Source organism: Mixophyes fleayi, chromosome 10 (assembly GCF_038048845.1).
Source record: "Mixophyes fleayi isolate aMixFle1 chromosome 10, aMixFle1.hap1, whole genome shotgun sequence".
Lineage (NCBI taxonomy): Eukaryota > Metazoa > Chordata > Amphibia > Anura > Limnodynastidae > Mixophyes > Mixophyes fleayi.
Window position 1 is genome coordinate 75,115,639 of NC_134411.1, and position 21,820 is coordinate 75,137,458.

General features: G+C 39.2%; 1 protein-coding gene across 1 annotated transcript in view; it reads right to left on the reverse strand.

The window, feature by feature from the left end:
* The window catches only part of ATP6V0D1 (ATPase H+ transporting V0 subunit d1), a 64,557-nt gene that overhangs the window by 22,333 nt on the left and 20,404 nt on the right, over positions 1–21,820 (reverse strand). Inside the window, exon 2 of the mRNA XM_075188877.1 lies at positions 14,536–14,707. Coding sequence (XP_075044978.1) covers positions 14,536–14,707 — 172 coding nt within the window. The remainder of the gene's footprint in view (positions 1–14,535; positions 14,708–21,820) is intronic.

Here is a 21,820-nt window from a genome sequence, read left to right on the forward strand (position 1 = left end):
AGGCAACAGACTGTGAAAAATAATATTTGTGTCATTCTCAAAACTTTTGGCCATGACTATACACATAGATATGCTGTGTTAAGGATAAGCACTGACAATTTTCTTATTATTACCTAAATGCAAGAATTGCACCTCAAAAATTAGTTCAGTTAAATTTGAGTGGCCACACTGGAGAGATCTGGTGATCCGGGGCTGGTCTTGCAGTGCCTTATTACAGCATTCGACCAATCATACCATTCATATACCAATCGTGGTCACTGACCAACTTCATTTGAACCCAGGAATTATTTTAAGAATTCTTGGTCACTGGTGAGTGGTGGAGGCCCACAATGCATGATTTGGAACCAACTTGTTTTAGACATATGTGGACATCCCACATCATACGCCAATTAACCAAGACACATCTAAACCAGATGGTTTTAAAATAATAAGACAACCATTTTTATTTGATTCAAAAACACCATTGGTGACTATTTCCACCACTGTTCTAGTAAAAATGATTTTATTTATCAGCAAATTTCTGCAACACTGAAACTGCAGAATTCAAAACTAAATTTCAATCGCACCCGGTAATATTTTCCCTACATGGCTGGAGTACTTGATTGACCCCACACTACAAAATGTTATAATTAGAATCAATCCAGAACAGCTATCAAATTATGTCAGTTTGTGAAAACTCTCCAATACTTACAGTGCTACTATACTTTTAACTTTAAAACAAAAACATCATGACGTAAAACTTATAAAAGAGGACAGTCAGTCACGGACACTGCAGAAACTCCCTCTTCAGTGACCTTTCTGGGCAAAAAAAACAACTCCAAAACAGTAACAATGTACAGCCAAAACAGACACAATATGATGACATTATCCTAGTGTAGATTTTAAAGGGACCTACAAATATTCTTTACTTTCTTTTTTTTAAGTTTGGCATAGCTACAGGGCTACACTTGCGGCTCATCCAGCCTTCAAAACGGTCACAGAGGTGTGCCATGTGATCTTCCTGCACTGGGCAGCATAGCTCACATGGCGCGGAAGGATTGACAGGCCTCTGGCAGCATGCAGGACGCCTGTTGCCTACCACTGGTATGAAATATGTATTCTCTACCCCTATTGATTCCAGTTTGATGTGGCAATGAAGTTGTAGAGAAGTGGACTAGCTTGTGCCACAAACAATAGTACTATCATTAACATTTATTTATATAGCTCCAGCAAATTCCGTAGCGCTTTACAATTGGGAACTAACAGTAATAAAACAATACTGGGTAACACAGACAGAGGTAAGAGGACTCTGCTCGCAAGTTTACAATCTATGGGATAATGGGAGTTTGATACACAAGGGCATGTGCTACATCATATTGCATATTTTTCAGCCAGAATACAAAGGTAAAAAGTATTCAGTGGGCTGTATGCTCAGTCACACAGCAATGTTGGTCGGAGGGTTGTTGTCTTGTGTTAGCTGTGCAGAGAGTGGCATTAGGGTAACCTAGAGAGATTAAGATGGTGGTCGAGGAATATTATAAGCTTGTCTGTAGAGGTGGGTTTTCACAGAACACTGGAAGGTTTGAAGACTAGAGGTAAGTGTTATTGTGCAAGGTAGGGAACTCCGCAAAGTGGGTGCAGCCTGAAAAAAGTCCTGTAACCGAGAATGGGAGGATGTGATGAGAGTGGAAGAGAGACGTAAATCTTGTGCAGAACGGAGGTGTCGAGTTGGGAGATATTTTGAGACCAGTGATGAGATGTATGTCGGTGCAAATTTGTTGATGGCCCTGTATGCTAGTAGAAGAATTTTATATTGGATTCGTTGAAATACAGGCAGCCAATGTAGAGACTGACAGAGTGGCTCAGCAGAGGAAGAACTACTTGCAAGGAAAAGCAATCTAGCCGATGTGTGCAAAATATATTGTAGGGGTTCAAGTCTGACTTTGGGAAGACCAGTAAGTATGGAATTGCAATAGTCGATGTGGGAGATGATGAGTGCATGAATTAAGGTTTTTGCAGTGTCTTGTGTGAGATATGTGCGTTTTCTGGAAATGTTCTTTTGATGTATGCAACATGATTTAGATATAGAGTCGATGTGGGGAATAAATGATAGTTGTGAGTCAAGGATTACACCTAGGCAGCGAGCTTGCGGGGTGGGATTTATGGTCATGTTAGCAACAGAAATAGAAATGTCAGATAGGCAACTTCTGTTTTTGGGTGGGAATATTATGAATTCTGTTTTTGAAAGTTTGAGTTGGCGAGAGGACATCCAAGATGAAATGGCAGAAAGACAGTCAGTAACACGAGACAACACAGATGTTGAGAGATCAGGAGCGGATAGATATCACCTGCATTCTATCAGCATGTACTATACTACATGAACAACAGAGTCTTGCTGGGTAAAACTTAGAAGTGGGCCCTCCCCATAGTGCAAGTTTTGCACTGGTACATTCTTCTATTCATGTAGAGTAGTACATACTGATAGCATGTAGGTATAACGGTTACTATGGTTTATGATTATGTCTAGCTCCCTTCTCTGTAACTTCATTGCTGCCTCTAGTAATATAAAGTATACCGATCCGGATCTCCTCTGGGCTACTTCTTTCCTCTTAGTCTTTGCTTCCTCGTCCTTCACTGGCCATGTCTACTAACTGAAGAGTTTCACCAGTGGCCGCTAGAGTCATGAGATGTAAAGTGAAGTTGTGTGTCCGCCAGTTTCGAATTGCTTACTGCCAATTACACTTACATCATGTGATATGAGGCACTCACCGTATAACTTTCAGCCCCCCAATAATGGTGCTCTGTCTGCATTTTGGATATTTCTTTAACTCTAACATTTGCAATGGATCAGCATCTAGAAATAACCTCTAGTTGAAGATTTTAAAACTGTATTAGGAATTAAAATCCTGCTATAATATATACCTATTTACTGACAGCCATATAACACCTTTCCATATAGTTAATGAATTGTAATTATGCATATATTCCTTATAGCCAGTACAAAACACTCTATTCTCATGAACCTCCCTATTGCGTGTTCCTAGACTGTAATTATTATTATTTTGTTATTCTGTTATTTACAGACACTGGGAACTGCCATAGGGACTAGAATTGCTCCAAGCTTTGCAAGCCTTTACATGGATTTATTTAAACAGGAATAAATCAGAGACAGTCTAGAGCTCTATGGCAGGTATATGGACATTCTATTTTTTTCTAATACCACTTCTCTTGGTCCCTTTTGTCACAAGGACTTTAACAAGCACATATCATTTTTCATGGATAAACTTTCTGAACATTGCACTCTTGGTCAGTGGCGACACTATAGTTACACTAAAACAAAGAAGTAGGTTGCAAGAATAATTACAGTTTTTTCATTAATTAAATAACTTCTTGAATATCATTGGGCTACTACTCTCACACTCAGACAAACAATCCTCAAGCGACCTCCGTTGTGGCCTAGCAGGGCTGTGTGCTTGATTTTATGCCCCTGTTAGCAAAGGGTGTGGCTGAAAGGGCCAAACAAACTAATTAGAAGAAGAGGTGTCCACATACATTTCTCTTATTTATGTGGGATCTTTATGATTAGATCAAAGTTTCTTGAAGGCATAAATAAGAGAAAAAGCATGTGGACACCTCTTCAAAGAGGTGTGTATAACCATTTCAGCCAACAGGTGCATGAAATCAAACATGCGCCCCTGAGATCTCTACAGCCAAACATTACCAGTAGAATGGATTGTACTGATGAACTTTGTGAACATCAACTGTCCGTTCATCAAATTTCTGCCCTGCTAGAGTTGCCCTTGTCAACTGTAAGTGGTGTTATTGTGAAGTGGAAACGCCTAGGAGCAAAAACAGCTCAGCCACAAAGCGGTAGGCCACACAAGTTAACAGTAATATAGTCTATCCTTGGTTGCAAAACTCCCTAAAAAGTTTAACTGCCTCTAGATACAACGCCAGCACAAAAATTGTTCATAGGGCGCTTCATGGACTGGGATCCTATGGCCAAGCAGCCATACACAAGCCTCATTTTGTTATGACTGGTTGCTTTTGATTGTATTATGCTCTATGCCATTAATGTGCTTTTTGATCAGCTTCATATTTGCACATACAACATTTAGGTGTTATGTAATTTTCTTGTTTCTCTTAGGGTATATTTTATGTTATTTCCATTTTCTAGATTAGTAAATGTATATGTATGAATAATCGGGGACCATTTTTTGATGCAACTTCATTAGATTGGATGGTCTTATTTTTACTTGAATATTGGTGTTTGGTTAAAAAGAAAAAAAAAAAGTGCCAAATAGAAGAATAATAAAGAATAATAATAATAAAGAATAATAATAAAGAATAATGCAATTAACTTACCATTTCTAAGTTGCCCACTAAACAGTGCCATCCTGGGCACACCCTTAGTTTGCATAATTGGTATTTACAGCCCTCTGAGAAAATAATAGAAAGGGTAATTGCAATTTTGGTGTTGAACACAAAAGTGCGGCCAACTCTCCATCAGACTCAATGTAATTTAGGCTAATCCCTACTTGAAGTTTAAAGACACCAGTTACATGGTTACCAGCCGTTTCTAAATTACCATCCTCTGCATGGCCGGCAAAAAGCTATAAAAACTATTAAAGCTCTTCTTTTCCTCTCTATGTTGCCACAGCGTCTAGAAACCAACATATTGAGGAGAACATTTGACACAACCAAACTGTCATGGATGCTGCTCTGCTTTCCATCATATACAGGGTTATTGCTCCATGTTCTGCACTGCAAGTTACAGGGAAATGTAATGCAAAAGACAGAGAAGTTGTCAAAATAAAGTAAATAAAACACAGGAGGCAAATTCTAGAGATCACAGAGAAAATAAACACTCAGACACAAGTGGGGGCAGACATTGATTGGAATCACATGTCAGGAATCCTAACACACTGATTAGGCCCATCGAGATCCAAAAAACATAAATATAAAAAAATAGAGAGAAAATATAAGCTTATTTTTTAAAGTACCATTTAATTTGGCTGTTATCAGGCTACCCACTTGAACAATGCAATTGGCTAAGGGATCCCTAGGACAACATCTCCAGTTGTCCACAGCTTAGTGCTGAACTAAAAGCATTTAAAAGTCTCAATTTTTGGAGAAAATAATAACCAATCAGATTCTAGCTATCAATTTCTAGAAAGTATTAGATAAATGATAGCTAGAATCGGATTGGTTGCTACACCTGAACCTTTTACAAGTTTTGATAAGTTTACCCCTTAGATAAAGTTTCCAGTGGATCTATAAGTGATAAGACTTACAAGAGCCTCTTATAAAAGCACCCCCTCCAAAAATAAGAAAATAAAAAATATTCTACCTGGTCTCTGACCATTATAACTAATTTTTATAAGAGAACACATATCGGCTATTCCTCTACACTGGAAAAATGGACAGTTAGGGCCTGATTCATTAAGGCACACAAACTGAACGTATTGTGCGTTTTTCTAAAAACGCAATTAATTCAGGCATACGTCTGTCCACATTCAACCAGGAGCAGATCTGAAGAAACGTCACTTGTTGAATATGGGTCTAGGTACGCTCTGAATATGGCAAATGCCATAAGAACAGACAGACACAATACACTGTTCCACGTATTTATTGTACGTATCCTGCAAAGTCCCAGCAGAAGGCACAGAAAAAAATAAAAGTATTCAATTATTGTCACCTGTTTTTAATATAGGGCCTGATTCATTAAGGAACTTGGTCAAGAACATTTTCTTCCTTAAGTCTCCTGGACTAAACCATGTTAAAATGCAAGGGGTGAAAATGAGTTGTCTATTTTGCACACAAGTTAAATACTGGTACTAACGCAATACACACTAACGCAATATGTGACCGAGCGGTCGTTTATCGGATGATTGGCCTGATAATCCTCTTAAAAACCTCCTGTGTGTACCTAGCTTAAGCCATCATTTATCCATGAACTCCCCTAAAGGCAGTACATATCTATAGATTTTTACATGTATTTAATGTTTAGTTTTATTTGGACAACACTTTAAAATGGAGATGATTACAAATCATCTTTTGTTCGGCCTAATTCATGTTGTATATAAAAAAAAAAAAATAGCATTTGGTTTGGTAATTAGAGGCCCCAAACATAGTGCGAAAAAATAAATTGGCCAAATAAAGAGAAAAAAAAGAAAAAAATGAGAATAATTTTATTATGTCTGTTTAATCCTTTCCATAACAGTCTGTTTACAATGCACTGGGGTGAAGGGAAACCATAAAACACCTCTTAAAGACTTTTTATCTAGAGAGACCGGATTGCACCTTTAATCTCTTCCTGTAGTTGTACACATTTCAAGCGCTATATTACAAGGTCTGGTGTTGACAGTTTTACGGAGCAGGATGACCAGATCTCTGTAAAACAGTCACCATGTTCCCAGTGAGCTGTAACATCTGAAATAAATCAAGTGTCTCACAAAAGAACATATTCTTGTCTGTGAAACATGAAAAAAATAGCGAAAGAATATTCTCTTCACCTATCGCTGACTGTATACCTTCTTTTACTTGATAAAATTTAATAGTCTTAGCAAAAGACCAATCAGATTTTAAAGAGCTAAAGAAATGTCCGTTTTATTTATTTTTAATATCTACCGAATGCCATATCTGCCTACTCTTCCAGAATTCCCGGGAGGCTCCCGAATTTCAGGGAGTCCTCCCGGACGAGTAGGCAAACCTCCCACATTTGCCAAAATTCACAACATTTTATAGTGGGGGTGGGGCTACGGTGAAGCAACAACATCACCACGCCCCCTCCTACCGCCTGTCACATGACTTCTTCCCCAGCTCTTCCGGGGGCAGAAATTTTAAAAGTTGGCGTGTATGCTGAATGCCAAGATGATTTGCCATTGTTATTAATCATTTTTCCGTCCCTTCAGGCCTGCCAAAGCAAAGACAAAAGCATAATGTTTTATCTACACGTTTAACTTTTTCTTTTCTTTAGCCGTCATAATTGAAAACATGAACGTAGCAGTTTCACAAAGGATTAACTTCGGTTTCGATAGCTGCACCATTTTAACAATGGACACTACTAGCCATAGTTACAGGTCTTGTAGTGAGTAAGGAAGAGAGGACTGTGGGAAGTAAGGATACTACAATCTGTTCAAACATACAGTGGTGCTAGAAAGTTTGTGAACCATTTCAAAATTGTTAGAATTCCTGCGTAAATGGAACTTTAAAACGTGTTCAGATGTTTATCCAAGTCATAAAAATAGATAAAAAGTACCCTAAAGTGCAAATAATACAAATAAAAATATCTTTTTCATTAATTAATTGATCAAAATTATCCAACAATAAATTTACTTGTTGGAAAAGTACGCTTTCAGTAACTGGTGTGACGTCCTTCAGCAGCAAGGAAATTGTTCATTCCTCCTTACAGAACTGCTTTAACGCTTATGACTTAAACTACTAAAGGATTACTGACTTATAACAAAATGTTTTATATAATAGCTATTTGTAACATTTACAATGTTCTGTGTGTGCGTTTGTTTGACACAAAAAAGACTTCTCATCACTAACGCTATTGAAAAACATTGTATCTTGACGGTCAAGCAGGCTACACACATTTCAATCCAGCCACAAGGCCAGAGAGCAGAGCTATGGTGGCCAAACTGGATCACCAAGTATCACTTTTTCTAAGTTTAATGCGTGGAGGACACTGGAGATTGTTTGTAATGCATACACAGACCAAGCAAAACGAAAATGGTAACATTTTAATCTCAAGGAATGCCTGTGGTGAAGGCTGAAGACAATAAGTCATCCCTGGACAGGTGCTTGAGGAGAAGTCAGGAGAGACAAGGATGGTGACAGACATAACATCCCCCTCTGCCTTCACATCTTCACCCTCAGTAGCGCTCACTCATGCCACCATTCTGCTATATACTGTTTTTTAATGAAAATAAATGAAAAAAAAATTAAAAAAAATAACAAAAATAGTCGTGACCCGTTTAAAAAGCCAAGTGGATTTGTAAACATGGAAACAAACATTGGTGGGGGGGGGGGGGGGGGGGGGGAGAGAAAAACACACTAAATTTAAATTAAGCACAAGTTTTACCTACTGCATAATAGCCTGGCGTGGAAGGCTAAGGAGCGCTACTAGCGTATTGGTCTATGGCGGCCTGAACTCTTCATCAGGTCCTCACTGTGGGTGTACTTAGCAGTAAACTGTGATTAAGGGGGAATGTCTAGTAGCATCAGGATTAGGGATCGATATGATCTTGTTGTTGGTGGAGGGAGACAGGAAATATGTCTTTATACTTTTTAAAAAAACGAAATTACCTCATATTTATTTCAACAATGTGCCATTTTGTATTTTTTTTCCCAACTGAGCAGTTAGACCTGTTGTAAAGATGATTTATTGCTGGTGAGGTAAATTAATTACAAGGTCTTCTGTTTCCTCATTCTCCTTTGCATACAATGCTAGTGGCAAAGGAGATGGAAAAAATGGCTAATCAGTAAATTCTGTAAAAAAAATAAATAAAATAAAGTAGCTGTAGGTGTGAGAGTCTTCTCTGGAAACAGATTATCCAAGGAGGACTGAAAAGAAATAAGATACTGAGGTAAATCCCTGCTGCTGTTAATGTCCTACACAGATATGGTCACCAATTTCATTTTCCTACAGTCACTGTGAGGAGAACTGCTAAAAATTTCAATGAGGAGGATATGACCAGGGGCAATATGGGAAAACACAGTGGTCATTATAAAATGTAATTTAACATATATAAGGCTCGGTGCTCCAAATAACAGCAAAGCATTATGGAAAGATGTTAATGCCATAATTCCGAGCCACAGAATATAAATTCATGGTAACCGGTCTGAGAAAACAAACAGTACTTTCCGTAAATACTGCCATATTACAAAATGGTTATGCAACATTTATTTACAAAAACATAGAACATTTCCATGTGCCAATTAACACCACGTTCCTTAATTCTATGGCTGTGAAAGCAGCAGGAGACATTTTCTTGAAGCACTTAACAGTGTTGTCGGAAAAACATTTCTTTCCTATCTGTGGTCTGGAACAATTTAATCCTATGGGCTTTGAGACAGAATCCATTAATTATTTAACTATGCGACTAATAAATGTAAGGAGGGTTAAGGAAGAGTTTATAGACAGGAAATCAGTTGTGCCCTTAGATTTTAGTTACTGGGCACTAAAACTGGCAAATTATCAAGAGTTGTCATGGAGAGCAGTGATAATCAGGACAGGTAAAGATTACACACATTTGATGTTTATTAGTAGCGGTCACTAGCATGTAAGCTCCCCTGGCAGGGTTCTCTCTCTATTGTCCCTTCTGTCTACTATCCATCTTCCTCATATTTTACACACACTCATTAATGCTCCTTAGATGTAATGGTTTTCATGTATTTGTGATCATGCTCAATATATTCGTTTTATGCGTATATGTAGGATTGTCAGGTACACACAAGGGCAGCACGGTGGCTCAATGGTTAGCACTTCTACCTCACAGCACTGGGATCATGAGTTTGATTCCTGGCCATGGCCTTATCTGTGTGGAGTTTGCATGTTCTCCCCGTGTTTGTATGGCTTTCCTCCAGGTGCTCCAGTTTCCTCCCACACTCCAAAAATATACTGGTAGGCTAATTGGCTGCTATTAAATTGACCTTAGTCTAAATTCCCTAACATACACACAGTCAGAGAGATACTAAGGTCAAATGGGGCAGGGACTGATGTGAGTGAGTTCTCTGTACAGCGCTGCGGAATTAGTGGCGCTATATAAGTATCTGATGATGATGAAGGGTATTCAAAATGGATTAAAGCGGTTATTCAGCTTCTTCAGTTAAAATGAAAATGACACTTTCCATCCATTAGTAAAGAGCATAATAAACTCAAAGGGTCATGCAGTAAACATATTTGGCCATAGAGTTAGCAGTAAATCCAGACAAAGTTGTAAAGATGGGGCAGGATGACAAATTATAGGTCAAGCCGAGCATTACAGCACCTTGTGTCCTTTTATGTATGGTGTACACAGCCCAGGTCCCAGGGATTCTGAAACAACACTACATACAACTCATTGTGGTTTGGATAAACAAGGTAATAAACAATATTTTCTGGCTGTAGCTGTTCTCTGCAGGTCTCAAAGTGTAACATGGAGAATGCGTCCAGTTCTAGCGTCCCTATATGTAACTGAAATATGGTGTTTGACACATGTCCTTTAGAAAACCCTAATGTTCTAGAACATTTTATTCAAACCTATTTGATTGATAATAATGTCCAAATGTGGGCTAAGCAAGAATCCCAAGCAACACTGATACATGTTGATCTAGGAAGGAGATGGGAGAATGTTATTCCTACATTTATTATTAATATTACCGTTTATTGATGTGCGCCACTAATTCTGCATAGCTGCACAGAGAACTCACTTACATCAGTCCCTGCCCAGTTGGGGCTTACAGTCTAAATTCCCTAACACAGAGACACACACACACAGACTAGGGTCAATTTTGCTAGCAGCCAATTAACCTACCAGTATGTATCTGTAGTGTGGGAGGAAACCGGAGCACCTGGAGGAAACCCACGCAAACACGGGGAGAACATACAAATTCCACTCAGATAAGGCCATGGTCAGGAATTGAACGCATGACCCCAGTGCTGTAAAGGCAGAAGTGCCAACCACCTAGCCACCGTGCTGCCCCAATAAACCAATAATTGCCAATTACTAGGAGAGCAGGTGACAAGACATTTATAGATCAAAAGTTACGACAAGGCTATAGAGAGCTCACACTATAAACACATCAGACACATCCTTATGGTGTTTAAGAACACCCCAGACTCCTACACGCATGCACAAATTGTTCCTCAAAGCCAGGCTCGTGTTACTCCGTGTCATTGTCCACACCTGTAACTTTGCTCCCAAAAGCTTTCATTATGCTTGTCTATGCTATAAATGTTTCTGAACACACGGCCCTGTCAGTGCTAGAAGTACACACACAAAAAACTTGGCACCAGGCCCCCTACACAGGACCACTTTCCTCGGCCAGGAGCTGGGGAGCAGGGCTGTGTAACTGTGGCTAATTATGAACCACAGCTATAAACTTTTGTCAGTGAATAACTTGAAGTTCTGCCAGATGGAGGACGCCTGCCAAGTTGTGGGAAATTCAGTTTACTTAGTAGATCCTTAACCAGAGCAATTGGCTCTGACCCTTTCAGGATTGGAGGCATCCAGCTTACATCTGCACTTACATAACAGAGGTGGGGGACAACACACAGTTCCTGAACATACAAATAAAAGGATTCGGTGCAACGTAAGGACATACGCAGGACACATTATGTTTGTGCATCAACAATTGTGTTTCGTATATAAACACACAGTGAAGGTAGTTAAAAACATGTAGTGCAAGTACTTATTTGGGACATCACGCTTCACACGTTTGTGCAGATACAACTGATTTTCTTGGTAAGCACATGGATTAGCAGGTCAGGTTGGTGGCGTTTGCAAGAGCGCAAACATTTGCGCACCAACGTACCTGGTTTTGCATTTAAATTGAAAAAACAAAACATTTTGCTGGACAGAATTATTTCAAATGAGCTAGCAGGGGTGGAAAAGGTGCATTATGGGGGCACCCAGTGTTCTACAGGTCGTTGAAGATTTTTCTTCCCGCAAAAGGACTTGAATTCTCAGGAAGTACTAGAAAACCAATCTCTATATTATACTTTAAATGGGACGCACATTGCACCCTGGGAGGTAAGCTGCACTTCTACATTCTACTAATGTAATCAAAAGCTTTAATAGTGACACACAATAGCGACAGGTAATAAAAGAGCAGGGGGTAAATGTATCAAGCTGAGAGTTTTCCGGCGGGTTTGAAAAACCAATCAGATTCTAGCTATCATTTATTTAGTCCATTCTACAAAATGACAGCTAGAATCTGATTGGTTGCTATAGGCAACATCTCCCCTTTTCAAACCCGCCAGCAAACTCTCAGCTTGATACATTTACACGCAGATGTTCCATCACACAGTGATGTGCAACTATGGAGCATTCTGGGGGATATATTAATTTTACTTTATTTGCCTTTATCATTACAAGGTTCAGATTTTTCCAAACACCAGGACAGTTCATACCTTAGCATCCGGCCTAAGTGTCCAGTTTAAGTGAAATGCAATTTATATATCGTGAATAATATTATTTCATAGTCTATATATAACCAAATAAAAACAAATTCTGAAGACTGGATAGATTGAAACGTTGGATTAACAACGATTAGCTATTTCAAACTTGCAGCTAGGACAATCTGTGTTTTAGGACAGATGCGCGTTTGTATTTATTAGTATAACAGATTAAATATATTTTGGTTTTATAGGATTACATAGAGAATAACTGGAGGACAGCGGAATCACTCTTCATGATTCTTCCCATAAATCCTTCCATGCAACAACAGACGTTTACTCCCAAATCTACTCTTATTATTTTTTGAAAATGAGGTACGTTGTGATTTCCATGATTGTTGGAATAAGTGTAAATAGGGGCAATGATGGGTGGATACAATTTGGGGGTGATGGTGGTGAATGGCCTTGAGACTTAGGGAGAAGTCTATTGTGCTTGACACTCCTGCAAAACATGCCAGTGTCACACAGAGTAAAGCTAGGTACACACTACACGGTTTTCGTCCAATAATCGGCTCAATCAGCCGACATACGACCGCTCCTTCAAAAGTCGGGTCAGTATGTGCAGTGACACGATGGTCGAAAGTCTGCCCAAATGGACGATTGTCGCCTCATTTGGTTGGTCGTACCGTTTAATATTTCCGTTCCAATCTCATTTCCGTTGTGCAGTGTGTATAAACTTCCGACCGATCCACAACAGTGAGTACGAAATTACAGTCATTGCTCACGACAACATGGCTGTAAAAAGTTGCTAAAGGGACGTCCGCTCTTCCCTATATCGTCCTAAACAAGGCTAGTGTGTATGCAGTCCATGGACCGAGCGATCGGAACATCGATCGCATGTAAAATCGATCGGCATAAAAAGTTGGTGAAAAATTCTGTAGTGTGTACCCAGCTTAAGTAACATTTGGAGCTGAAAAGGATTTGAGGGAGAAGCTCTGTCATTTTTTTTTTAAATATTTCATTTATTGAATTTATTTAGTTTTGTTTTTTAGGGTTAAAAAAGGTACCGTAATTTAATTGATTACTTGTAATAGTGATGCTATTGCAGCCGGCATTGGATCACTATTACAATTTAATGACTATTGTTTTGATATGGAAGTGTGTTTTTTTTTAAATCAACATTGCTCAAAAGGTGCAAATCTGCACTAAATGTCTAATCATCCAACCAAATATTTTATTTTAACTGTCTAATTTAAACAGCTAAAGGCTAATTGCAAAATGGTTGCTATAATTTTGGTGCAGATATATACATCAACTATATTACAATTGTTTAGTTTGAGTAAACAGCTATAAAATTAGTGTCATGAATTAGAGCCAGACTTCTGGGGGTATATTTACTGAACTGGGGGGTTTGAAAAAGTGGAGATGTTGCCTATAGCAACCAATCAGATTCTAGCTGTAATTTTTGTAGAATGTACTAAATAAATGGCAGCTAGAATCTGATTGGTTGCTATAGGCAACATCTCCACTTTTTCAAACCTGCAGTTTAGTAAATATACCCGCTGGACTTGTTGGTGCTACAGGTGATCTCTAAGGAAGCAGGACATCTAGGTTGGAAGAGACAAGTGATTGGTAATAAGCTTTGGCTACCCAGACATACTCCATGTCCTCTTTATCACATCTTTCATGGTACGATAGCTGTCAAATACAGCGGTTGGGCTTCATCAAGGAAAGGTGAAGAAACCCTTAAGATGAAAGCTAATCTATTCTAAAAAGAGACTTGGGGCTAGATTTACTAAACTGCGGGTTTGAAAAAGTGGAGATGTTGCCTATGGCAACCAGTCAGATTCTAGTTATTTATTTAGTTCATTCTACAAAATGACAGCTAGAATCTGATTGGTTGCTATAGGCAACATCTCCACTTTTTCAAACCCGCAGTTTAGTAAATACACCCCTTGATTTGCCCAACATGACCCAGCAAATGAAACGCCCATACCTCAGCAATGTTCTAGAACAATTATGGTATCGGCTTTGAAACAGATCACACAGTAAATGCTAATATGTACAATGTTCCATTTGAACATAACACTAAGTATAATACAATATACAGTAAAGCAGTGATTATAAATAATCAAAATCAGCATAGCCTAATCAGAGTCAGCTGCTTAAATCCTGTCTATGTGCACCAGACCATACCAGAGGTATACTCAGGACATAGCATAAGCACGGTATAGACTACCCCAACTTCTGTCAACATACAATGAGTGTCACAAGGTAAAAAGCACTAATCGTATATAATCCCTTTGTTGATGAATGAAAGGCACGCCTCATAATCCAAAATGAGGATTAGCACAAATCTGTTTGTTACAATTACCATGTAATAAAGAGGTTAAGTTTCGAAGGCAGTCAAGACACAATATGCCATTTGTGAAGAGAAGCGGTTGGCTTACGTGATGAAATCCATGAAACTGGCAAGCGGCTCGTACGACTGATTCCTCATGTGTCTGAACTCCACCACCATCTTTTCCTTCAGCTTATCATCAATGACTGAAACAGCGAGGGGCGAGGCTTCGTTAGCCAGGAACGTTCCATAGTCTGTGCTCTGAAGGTGCAACTTAAGATCTGCAGGACATGATAGGAAAGAAAGCATAAAACTATGAGACCATATGACCACAGGTGTCTTACTTACACCTCTCCACTAGAATAAGGGCTCAGTCAAAAACCCAAAAACCCAATTACCATGTTACATCATATTTTTCAATGTGAACCTAAATTGGAGAGTCCTGTGAAAGTTTCTCTTTGAACCAGTGTTGAAGTGGGAACAGACAGTGCGGTTTACATATGATGGCTATAGGTAAAAGATGAAGCAGTTCTAATGAGCTATGCGGTAGTTTCAGACAACACAGCCACTAATCACACAAATCACTGTGCTGGACCATAATGACCATCTTATCAGGGCAAGCAGAAAATTCACAGGACAATAACCGTTATCCGAGCACATGTGGGTATCTCTCACCACACTAACTGGGCATCACTGGAGCCTGCCCCTTGTTCTGCATTTTTGGTGCCTGGGACATGGAGACTTGTCCAGGTGCACCTGGACAAGTGACTTTAACGTGTCTCAGTGCCAGATTCCACAAGAATTAAGTTATCCCTATCCCAGTGTGTGAACAAGTCATTATACAACTGAGTAACAAAAATGCTGGATATTCCCATTTCTTTACAGACAGAATATGCGACTGTAGAATACAGACATATATACACTTCCTCTCATGACAACAGTTCAGCGTAGACTCAGACTGAGTGACAACATTCCTAGTGCTGAATCATAGGAAATTAACGAGTAACGTCACATTTTAGAGATACACAAAATTCTGCACTTTCAAGGGCCGTCTCTTTATCACATATTCACGCGGGAATGATGAAAAGAATGAGTGTGTTGTTGATTTGTATGATAGCTGTTAACCAAAAAGTGCCAAATGTCAAAGAGGTGATTTTATGTAGCGTAATAGCTATGGATATTACATGTACCGTTTTATTGACTGGGAACTAAGCACCTATTTTCTTTGTTCTTTAAAACGGAGGACATATGAGGGCTTGCTCACAATGAACCTCTATTAATGCGCTTCTCAGGTGTTAATGCATGCCCAAAAAGTGCATAAAAACAGAATAAATGGTTTCTTATTGGCATGCTCCCACCATAGTGTTCGATAACGAACACTACGTATAAATTTTAGAACATGGCTTGACCCACGTCTCATGCATTAACACAATACCAGTGCAGTAGATTGTATTGATAAAAGCACAACCTTAGAGCATACAAAGAGCATTAGTAAAACGTTACTTTTCATGCCTTTTACCCCCTTTCCAAATGCACATGTGTGACCGAGCCCTTAATGTGAATGAATAAAGTGTGCGAGACTAGAGCATCCTGCAGCCAACCAGAGATATAGAATGTTAACAGTAACACACATTATTTCAGCTGCTCCCAACTCCTGGACGACTCTATGCAGATAAGCTCTATGACCTATAGTCAATTTGAGCATCTAAACCAGGCCTGTCCAACCTGCGGCCCTCCAGATGTTGTGAAACTACAAGTCCCAGCATGCCCTTCCAGCTATCAACAGTTTGTCTACTGGCAAAGCATGCTGGGGCTTGTAGTTTCACAACACCTGGAGGCCCGCAGGTTTGACAGGCCTGATCTAAACGTTCACAAAAGCAGCAGTGATGTGAGGACCCAGGTCACATCAGTGCAGGAAGATTGTGGTGTCTATGTGAGAATAAAAGTTTATGCTCCCAACTCCTCAAACTAATTCTCCAAGAGAATATTAAGAATGGGCAGCAAACTGTAAATAGCAAATATTTCTGTTGAATTACATCCATATAAAAATATGCGAAAAATAAGGTTTCAATTTGCAAATAAAGTTGTAAAAGAAAATATTTTTTGTTTCCACTTCTGGATGGGATCTGTTACCATCACAGATTATTGGCCTGAAATACAGTAAGCAAAAGACATAAGAATATGACCAGTTAGAATGGATCTCCCAGCCAATTTCTGTGCAGATTCTAGGAATAAAAAACAAACAAAAAACAAAAAAAACACAAACTCGAAAAGTTAGCTGTGCAAAATCAAACAAAATTAGCATTTCCCATCCAAGGCTCCTTGCTTCCCTCTCTGCAAAGTGTAAAATGCTCCTGCATTACCTTTTACAACCTGCAATGAAGCCAGAGATTCTGGGGGACACGTTAACCGGAGAATTTTGGGTGCTACATGTCAGACAGAAACAAAAAGCAATTTTCAGTTCCCACTGGCAGAAGCTAAAGTCTCTACATCCAGATGGGTAGCAGAGCAATTTACTGCAATTTTACTGCAGACCCATTTGCCAGAAAATAGAAAGAATCCTAAAAAATAAAAGAGCAGGTTACTAGCAGTGCAGCAGAGCATAGAACGTGGAGCTGGGTACGGAGATTCCATGCTCTCAAGTATATTCAGACATTGGGACAAACATGCCTGTTGTAGAAGTGGGTTAGTTGACCAGGGATTTTTGGGTAGAAGCTATAGAGATTAACCCATACTTACCAACTTTAGTAAGTTGGTTTCTGGGAGCTTGCTGGGGAGGTTGGGCGTGAGGCTCCAAAATGAGTGTCATTTTGGCCCCACCCTTGTGACGCATTGACGCGAACGCGTCAATTGACAGCTGGGGGCGGGGCCAAACGCCACAATTCACCGGGAATCGCAGCGTTTGGGACCTAATTCTGCCCACTTCACTAGGAAGTGGGCACTTCCTAGTGAAGTGGGCAGATCCGGGAGATTGTCACACTCTCCCGGGAGTCCGTGAGACTTTCGCAAAATGCGGGAGTCTCCCAGACATTCCGGGAGAGTTGGCAAGTATGGATATACCTGTATTCGTAATGCTTAGGAGAGGTGTTCATCGGCATGTAAAGTCTATGTGACAGACTGTTTGCCACTGAACCTCCATGCAGATGTGACCAGATTGTAAGCAGTTCAAAGCAGACATAAGGAGCAGATATAAACTCTACTTGTACAATTAGCATAATGGCCCCAGTGGGACTGTGAAGGCAAAAGTGAGTCACATACATTGGCACACTGTCAAAAGAGAGATCCTTGGTCGGGGACATAATATCAGATGACAGCGACAGCAGAGGCGCAATGCAAGTGTCCATATTATGGTGCTCAATCCTATAGCGGTTTTTAAAAAATGATAGTTAGCCTCCCCCTCTGACATATAGGACAGCACAACTGATGTTCTCCAGCTATCTATAGAATCCTGCAGTGGATGGAGTTCATCTCATTAGCCTGATTAGATGGTTGCAGCGATTAGGAAACTGTTGGTGACAACCTATACACAATCCATTGGATCAGTCTTGAGCAGCGATAGGCATTGGGGGGCCCTCTAACCTTCAGAATGGCTCACATTAACTTTACTCTCAAGAAGAGGTTAAATAACTATAATGAAAAGACATATTTGTAATAACAATAAATCAGCAGACATTCTAAACGAGTGATACAAGCTATAACAAACAAATCAATATCACAGGCGTTGCAAGAACGAAAAACAAATTAAATCAAGTCCTACAACACATTTCTTGAACTATAGTTGTTTTCGACGGTCAGAGCAACAAATACATGTCCCAATGAGCCATTCAATATAATCACATGGACGTTTAATTGCTGTGTTTATTTTTTACAAGTTAATGAGCCAGAAAAATAATTAATTGCATTCTTTTCTGATATGCATCTAGAACCCCATGTGTATATGTCAATTCAAATTAACTCACGTTTTTGTGCATGGCATGAACTTTTAGTACGGTCCTCCGTAAAGATTTCTCAAAGCAGAGAGGTGTTATCCTTCTAGTACAGGAGTCAATCACCGACTACCCATATAGATAATTACAGGACCATGCTCATTAAAAAAAAAAAAGAACTAAGTTCACCAATCTAAGGTCTCCCTAGAGTCTCGGGCAGGTCTGACCAACCTGTGGCTCTCCAGGTGTTGCGAAACTACAAGCCCCAGCATGCTTTGCCAGTAGATAACCAGCTGCTAGCCAGCAGGGCACGCCGAGACTTGTAGTTTCACAACACCTGGAGAGCTCTGTGTGCTCCCGAGACCGTTCCTGTGACATCAGAATAGGAAGTGTGTCAGCTTTCAGCACATTGGCTCTGAATGATCACATGACTTAATGTCACGGGATCTTTGGCCAACAACAACCAATTTAAATAAGGTCAAAGATATTTTAGCAGGTAGTAGTTAGTAGACAGATTTCTAAAAATATATTTATATTAATAACTTTATGTGGCAAATAGGTTTCTACTCAGGCTGAACTGTTAATGTCAGATTTTGCAAACTCGTAACTTTAATTAGGGAGACTTACACCAAATTATGCAAGCTGCACTACCCAAAGAACTACCATGATATCCAGTGTCCATTCTGCTATTCAAAATCATCCAAGTAGGAGCTTTCTTTGTTCGTTTCTGCAAGAACCTATGGCTCATTAATAATCCTTATGCATCATCTTCTGGCCTGACTTTAAGAAAATAATTATACAGATCATCTGAGGTCATTGCAAACGTTGAGAACTCCAAAGCGCTTTTATCCATCTAGAATGCGCCTTCCTTCTGTTTGTTATCTCTTGGAACTGCTGAACTCCTCCACATTCTATTCTCATCCCACATTCTCCAGCCCCTCTTTTCTTTTTCCAAAACACATTTCTGTAGTTGGTCACTAGCTACAGCCAACCTAATTACTACGGCCTTGGTTCGATTTAGTGTGCTAATGTGAAATTTCACTTAATATAAAACAAAAATCTCAATTGAAACAAAACAAAAAAAAAAAACCACTTTACCTGTAACAAATATCTTTCCAGACAATGGTTTGGTTAGATTAGTAAAACTGAAGGATGTGGCCCTTCCTGTTATCAACCTAAAAGTGCACCACCCACATGACTCACATAAACGCCTCATCACACTGTGTGGCAGAAGGAACGGCTTGAGGGTAAAGACAACAGTATCGGATGACGGTTTCACACATATTGAACATTCTGATACAATTTTTGCTTACTGGAGCATTCTTTTCGCACCACGATTTTCTCCATCCTTGGCGACCTTAAGTGTTACATTTTTTACCTCATAACAAGGACAAATGTGAATATACATGTATAGTTAGTAATCCAGGGCTACTGGAGGATGGTCTAGCAATTATTATAGGACTTCCCTTACAGTTCTTGCAGATATCAGAATTTCACAAATCCCCATATATGTTTAATATTTCGCCTTTAGTAGGTTCAAATATGTAAAATGAACTATTTTAATGAAACTTAAGATATGGTTAGCACTGGTGTGGAACATGAGTACTAAGTGCATGAAAGTCATTAAAAAGAGCAAAGCAAAAAACAGGAGTAACTTTGCACCTCGGCAAAACCATGTTGCATTGGAGGGGGAGGTAAATTTAAAATGTGGGGACAGATTTATAGTTGAGGTAGGGCATGTTCTAGAGCAACTTTACATTTCTGAGCAAAGATAAAGCTCCCTGGTATTTGTGTGCTACATGACCAAAACAAAAAGTCAGTATTTTCTTTAGGTGCAAAATAATAAACTAATTTCCACCCTTGCATCGTAACATGGTTTTGTCCAGGATAAAATTTACTCCTTTTTTTTTTTTTGTGTCTTGCTCTCCTTAATGATTCTGGCCTTAAGTGAATACTTACATATGATTTACTAAAACTTCTCGGACCTACAGAAAGAATAAATACATATTTTAACTCCCTAAGGCCACCTGTCTTTTCACAAATCCACATATATGTTTTTAATATTTCGCCAAGTATGCAAAATGAACTATTTTAATGAAATTTAATGCAGATAAAATTCTAGTTAAAAATCTTTGCCCTCGTTCTTTCCACCACATGCTTCTTTCCAATTCTCTGATCTCCAAAGTAGATCCCCACTCCCCCGCACTACATTTTCCCAATAACTTCAACTACGACATTTATACCAGTCAGGGATAACGAAAAATTGGCTTTTAGCATTTGTTTAAATTGCATTTGTAGCTCACCTGATTGAGCTAGAGAGTTGGGCAATCTCTCAGTTTAAGCCTCTTTTTACTTTCATATGATATAAAACACAGCAGTATGTATCAATAAAAAATAAAAACGTAATTAGCTTTTTGAGGAAATCAATTTTGAAAATGTTTAAGGTTTATTGAAACATACTGCTGTGTTATACATCATATGAATGCCCATAAAAAGAGGTTTAAAATGAGACTTTACCTATCTTTCTAACTCAATTAGGTGAGCTACAAATTCAATTTAAAAAAACAAAAACAAATGTTAAAAGCAAATTTTTCGTTAAAAAATTGCAGTTTTACAGACATATTACTTCAAAACCAGTTTATTATACCAAATTTAATTGAAATTAGAGAATGTAAAAGTAGATTTTTTTTCTAAAATTATGTTGATTTGAATGACCCTTGGAGACTCTGCCAGAATGGTTATTATTTCAAGTTTATACCAGTTGGGCAGCACGGTGACTATGTGGTTAGCACTTCTGCCTTACAGCACTGGGGTCATGAGTTCAATTCCTGACCATGGACTTATCTGTGTGGAGTTTGTATGTTCTCCCCGTGTTTGCCTGGGTTTCCTCTGGGTGCTCCGGTTTCCTCCCACACTCCAAAAACATACTGGTAGGTTAATTGGCTGCTAACAAATTGACCCTAGTGTGTGTGTGTGTGTGTGTGTGTGTGTGTGTGTGTGTGTGTGTGTGTTAGGGAATTTAGATTGTAAGCGTGCGTGTGTGTGTGTGTGTGTGTGTGTGTGTTAGGGAATTTAGATTGTAAGCCCCAATGGGGCAGGGACTGATGTGAGCGAGTTCTCTGTACAGCGCTGCGGAATTAGTGGCGCTATATAAATAAATAAATGATGATGATTGTTCCACATCTAAAGGTCTTATTTAAAGTTTATACCAGTTATACCCTTAACTACCATCTAAAGTGATTGAATCTGCTAGCAACTCCAGATCCTACAGCGTTCCCTCTCTCTCCCCCTTTTTTATTTTTCTTTTACCTCTCCTCTCATTTCTCCCCTACCACTCTTTCCGTTGTTCTTTGATCCATGTCCTTCTTTCTTGATGCACATCATTGTACTCTGACTTCAGCCCCTTACCGTGCAGTAAGTACCCCATTTCTATACATTCTCCCTTCCCTGTTCATCATTCTATCCATT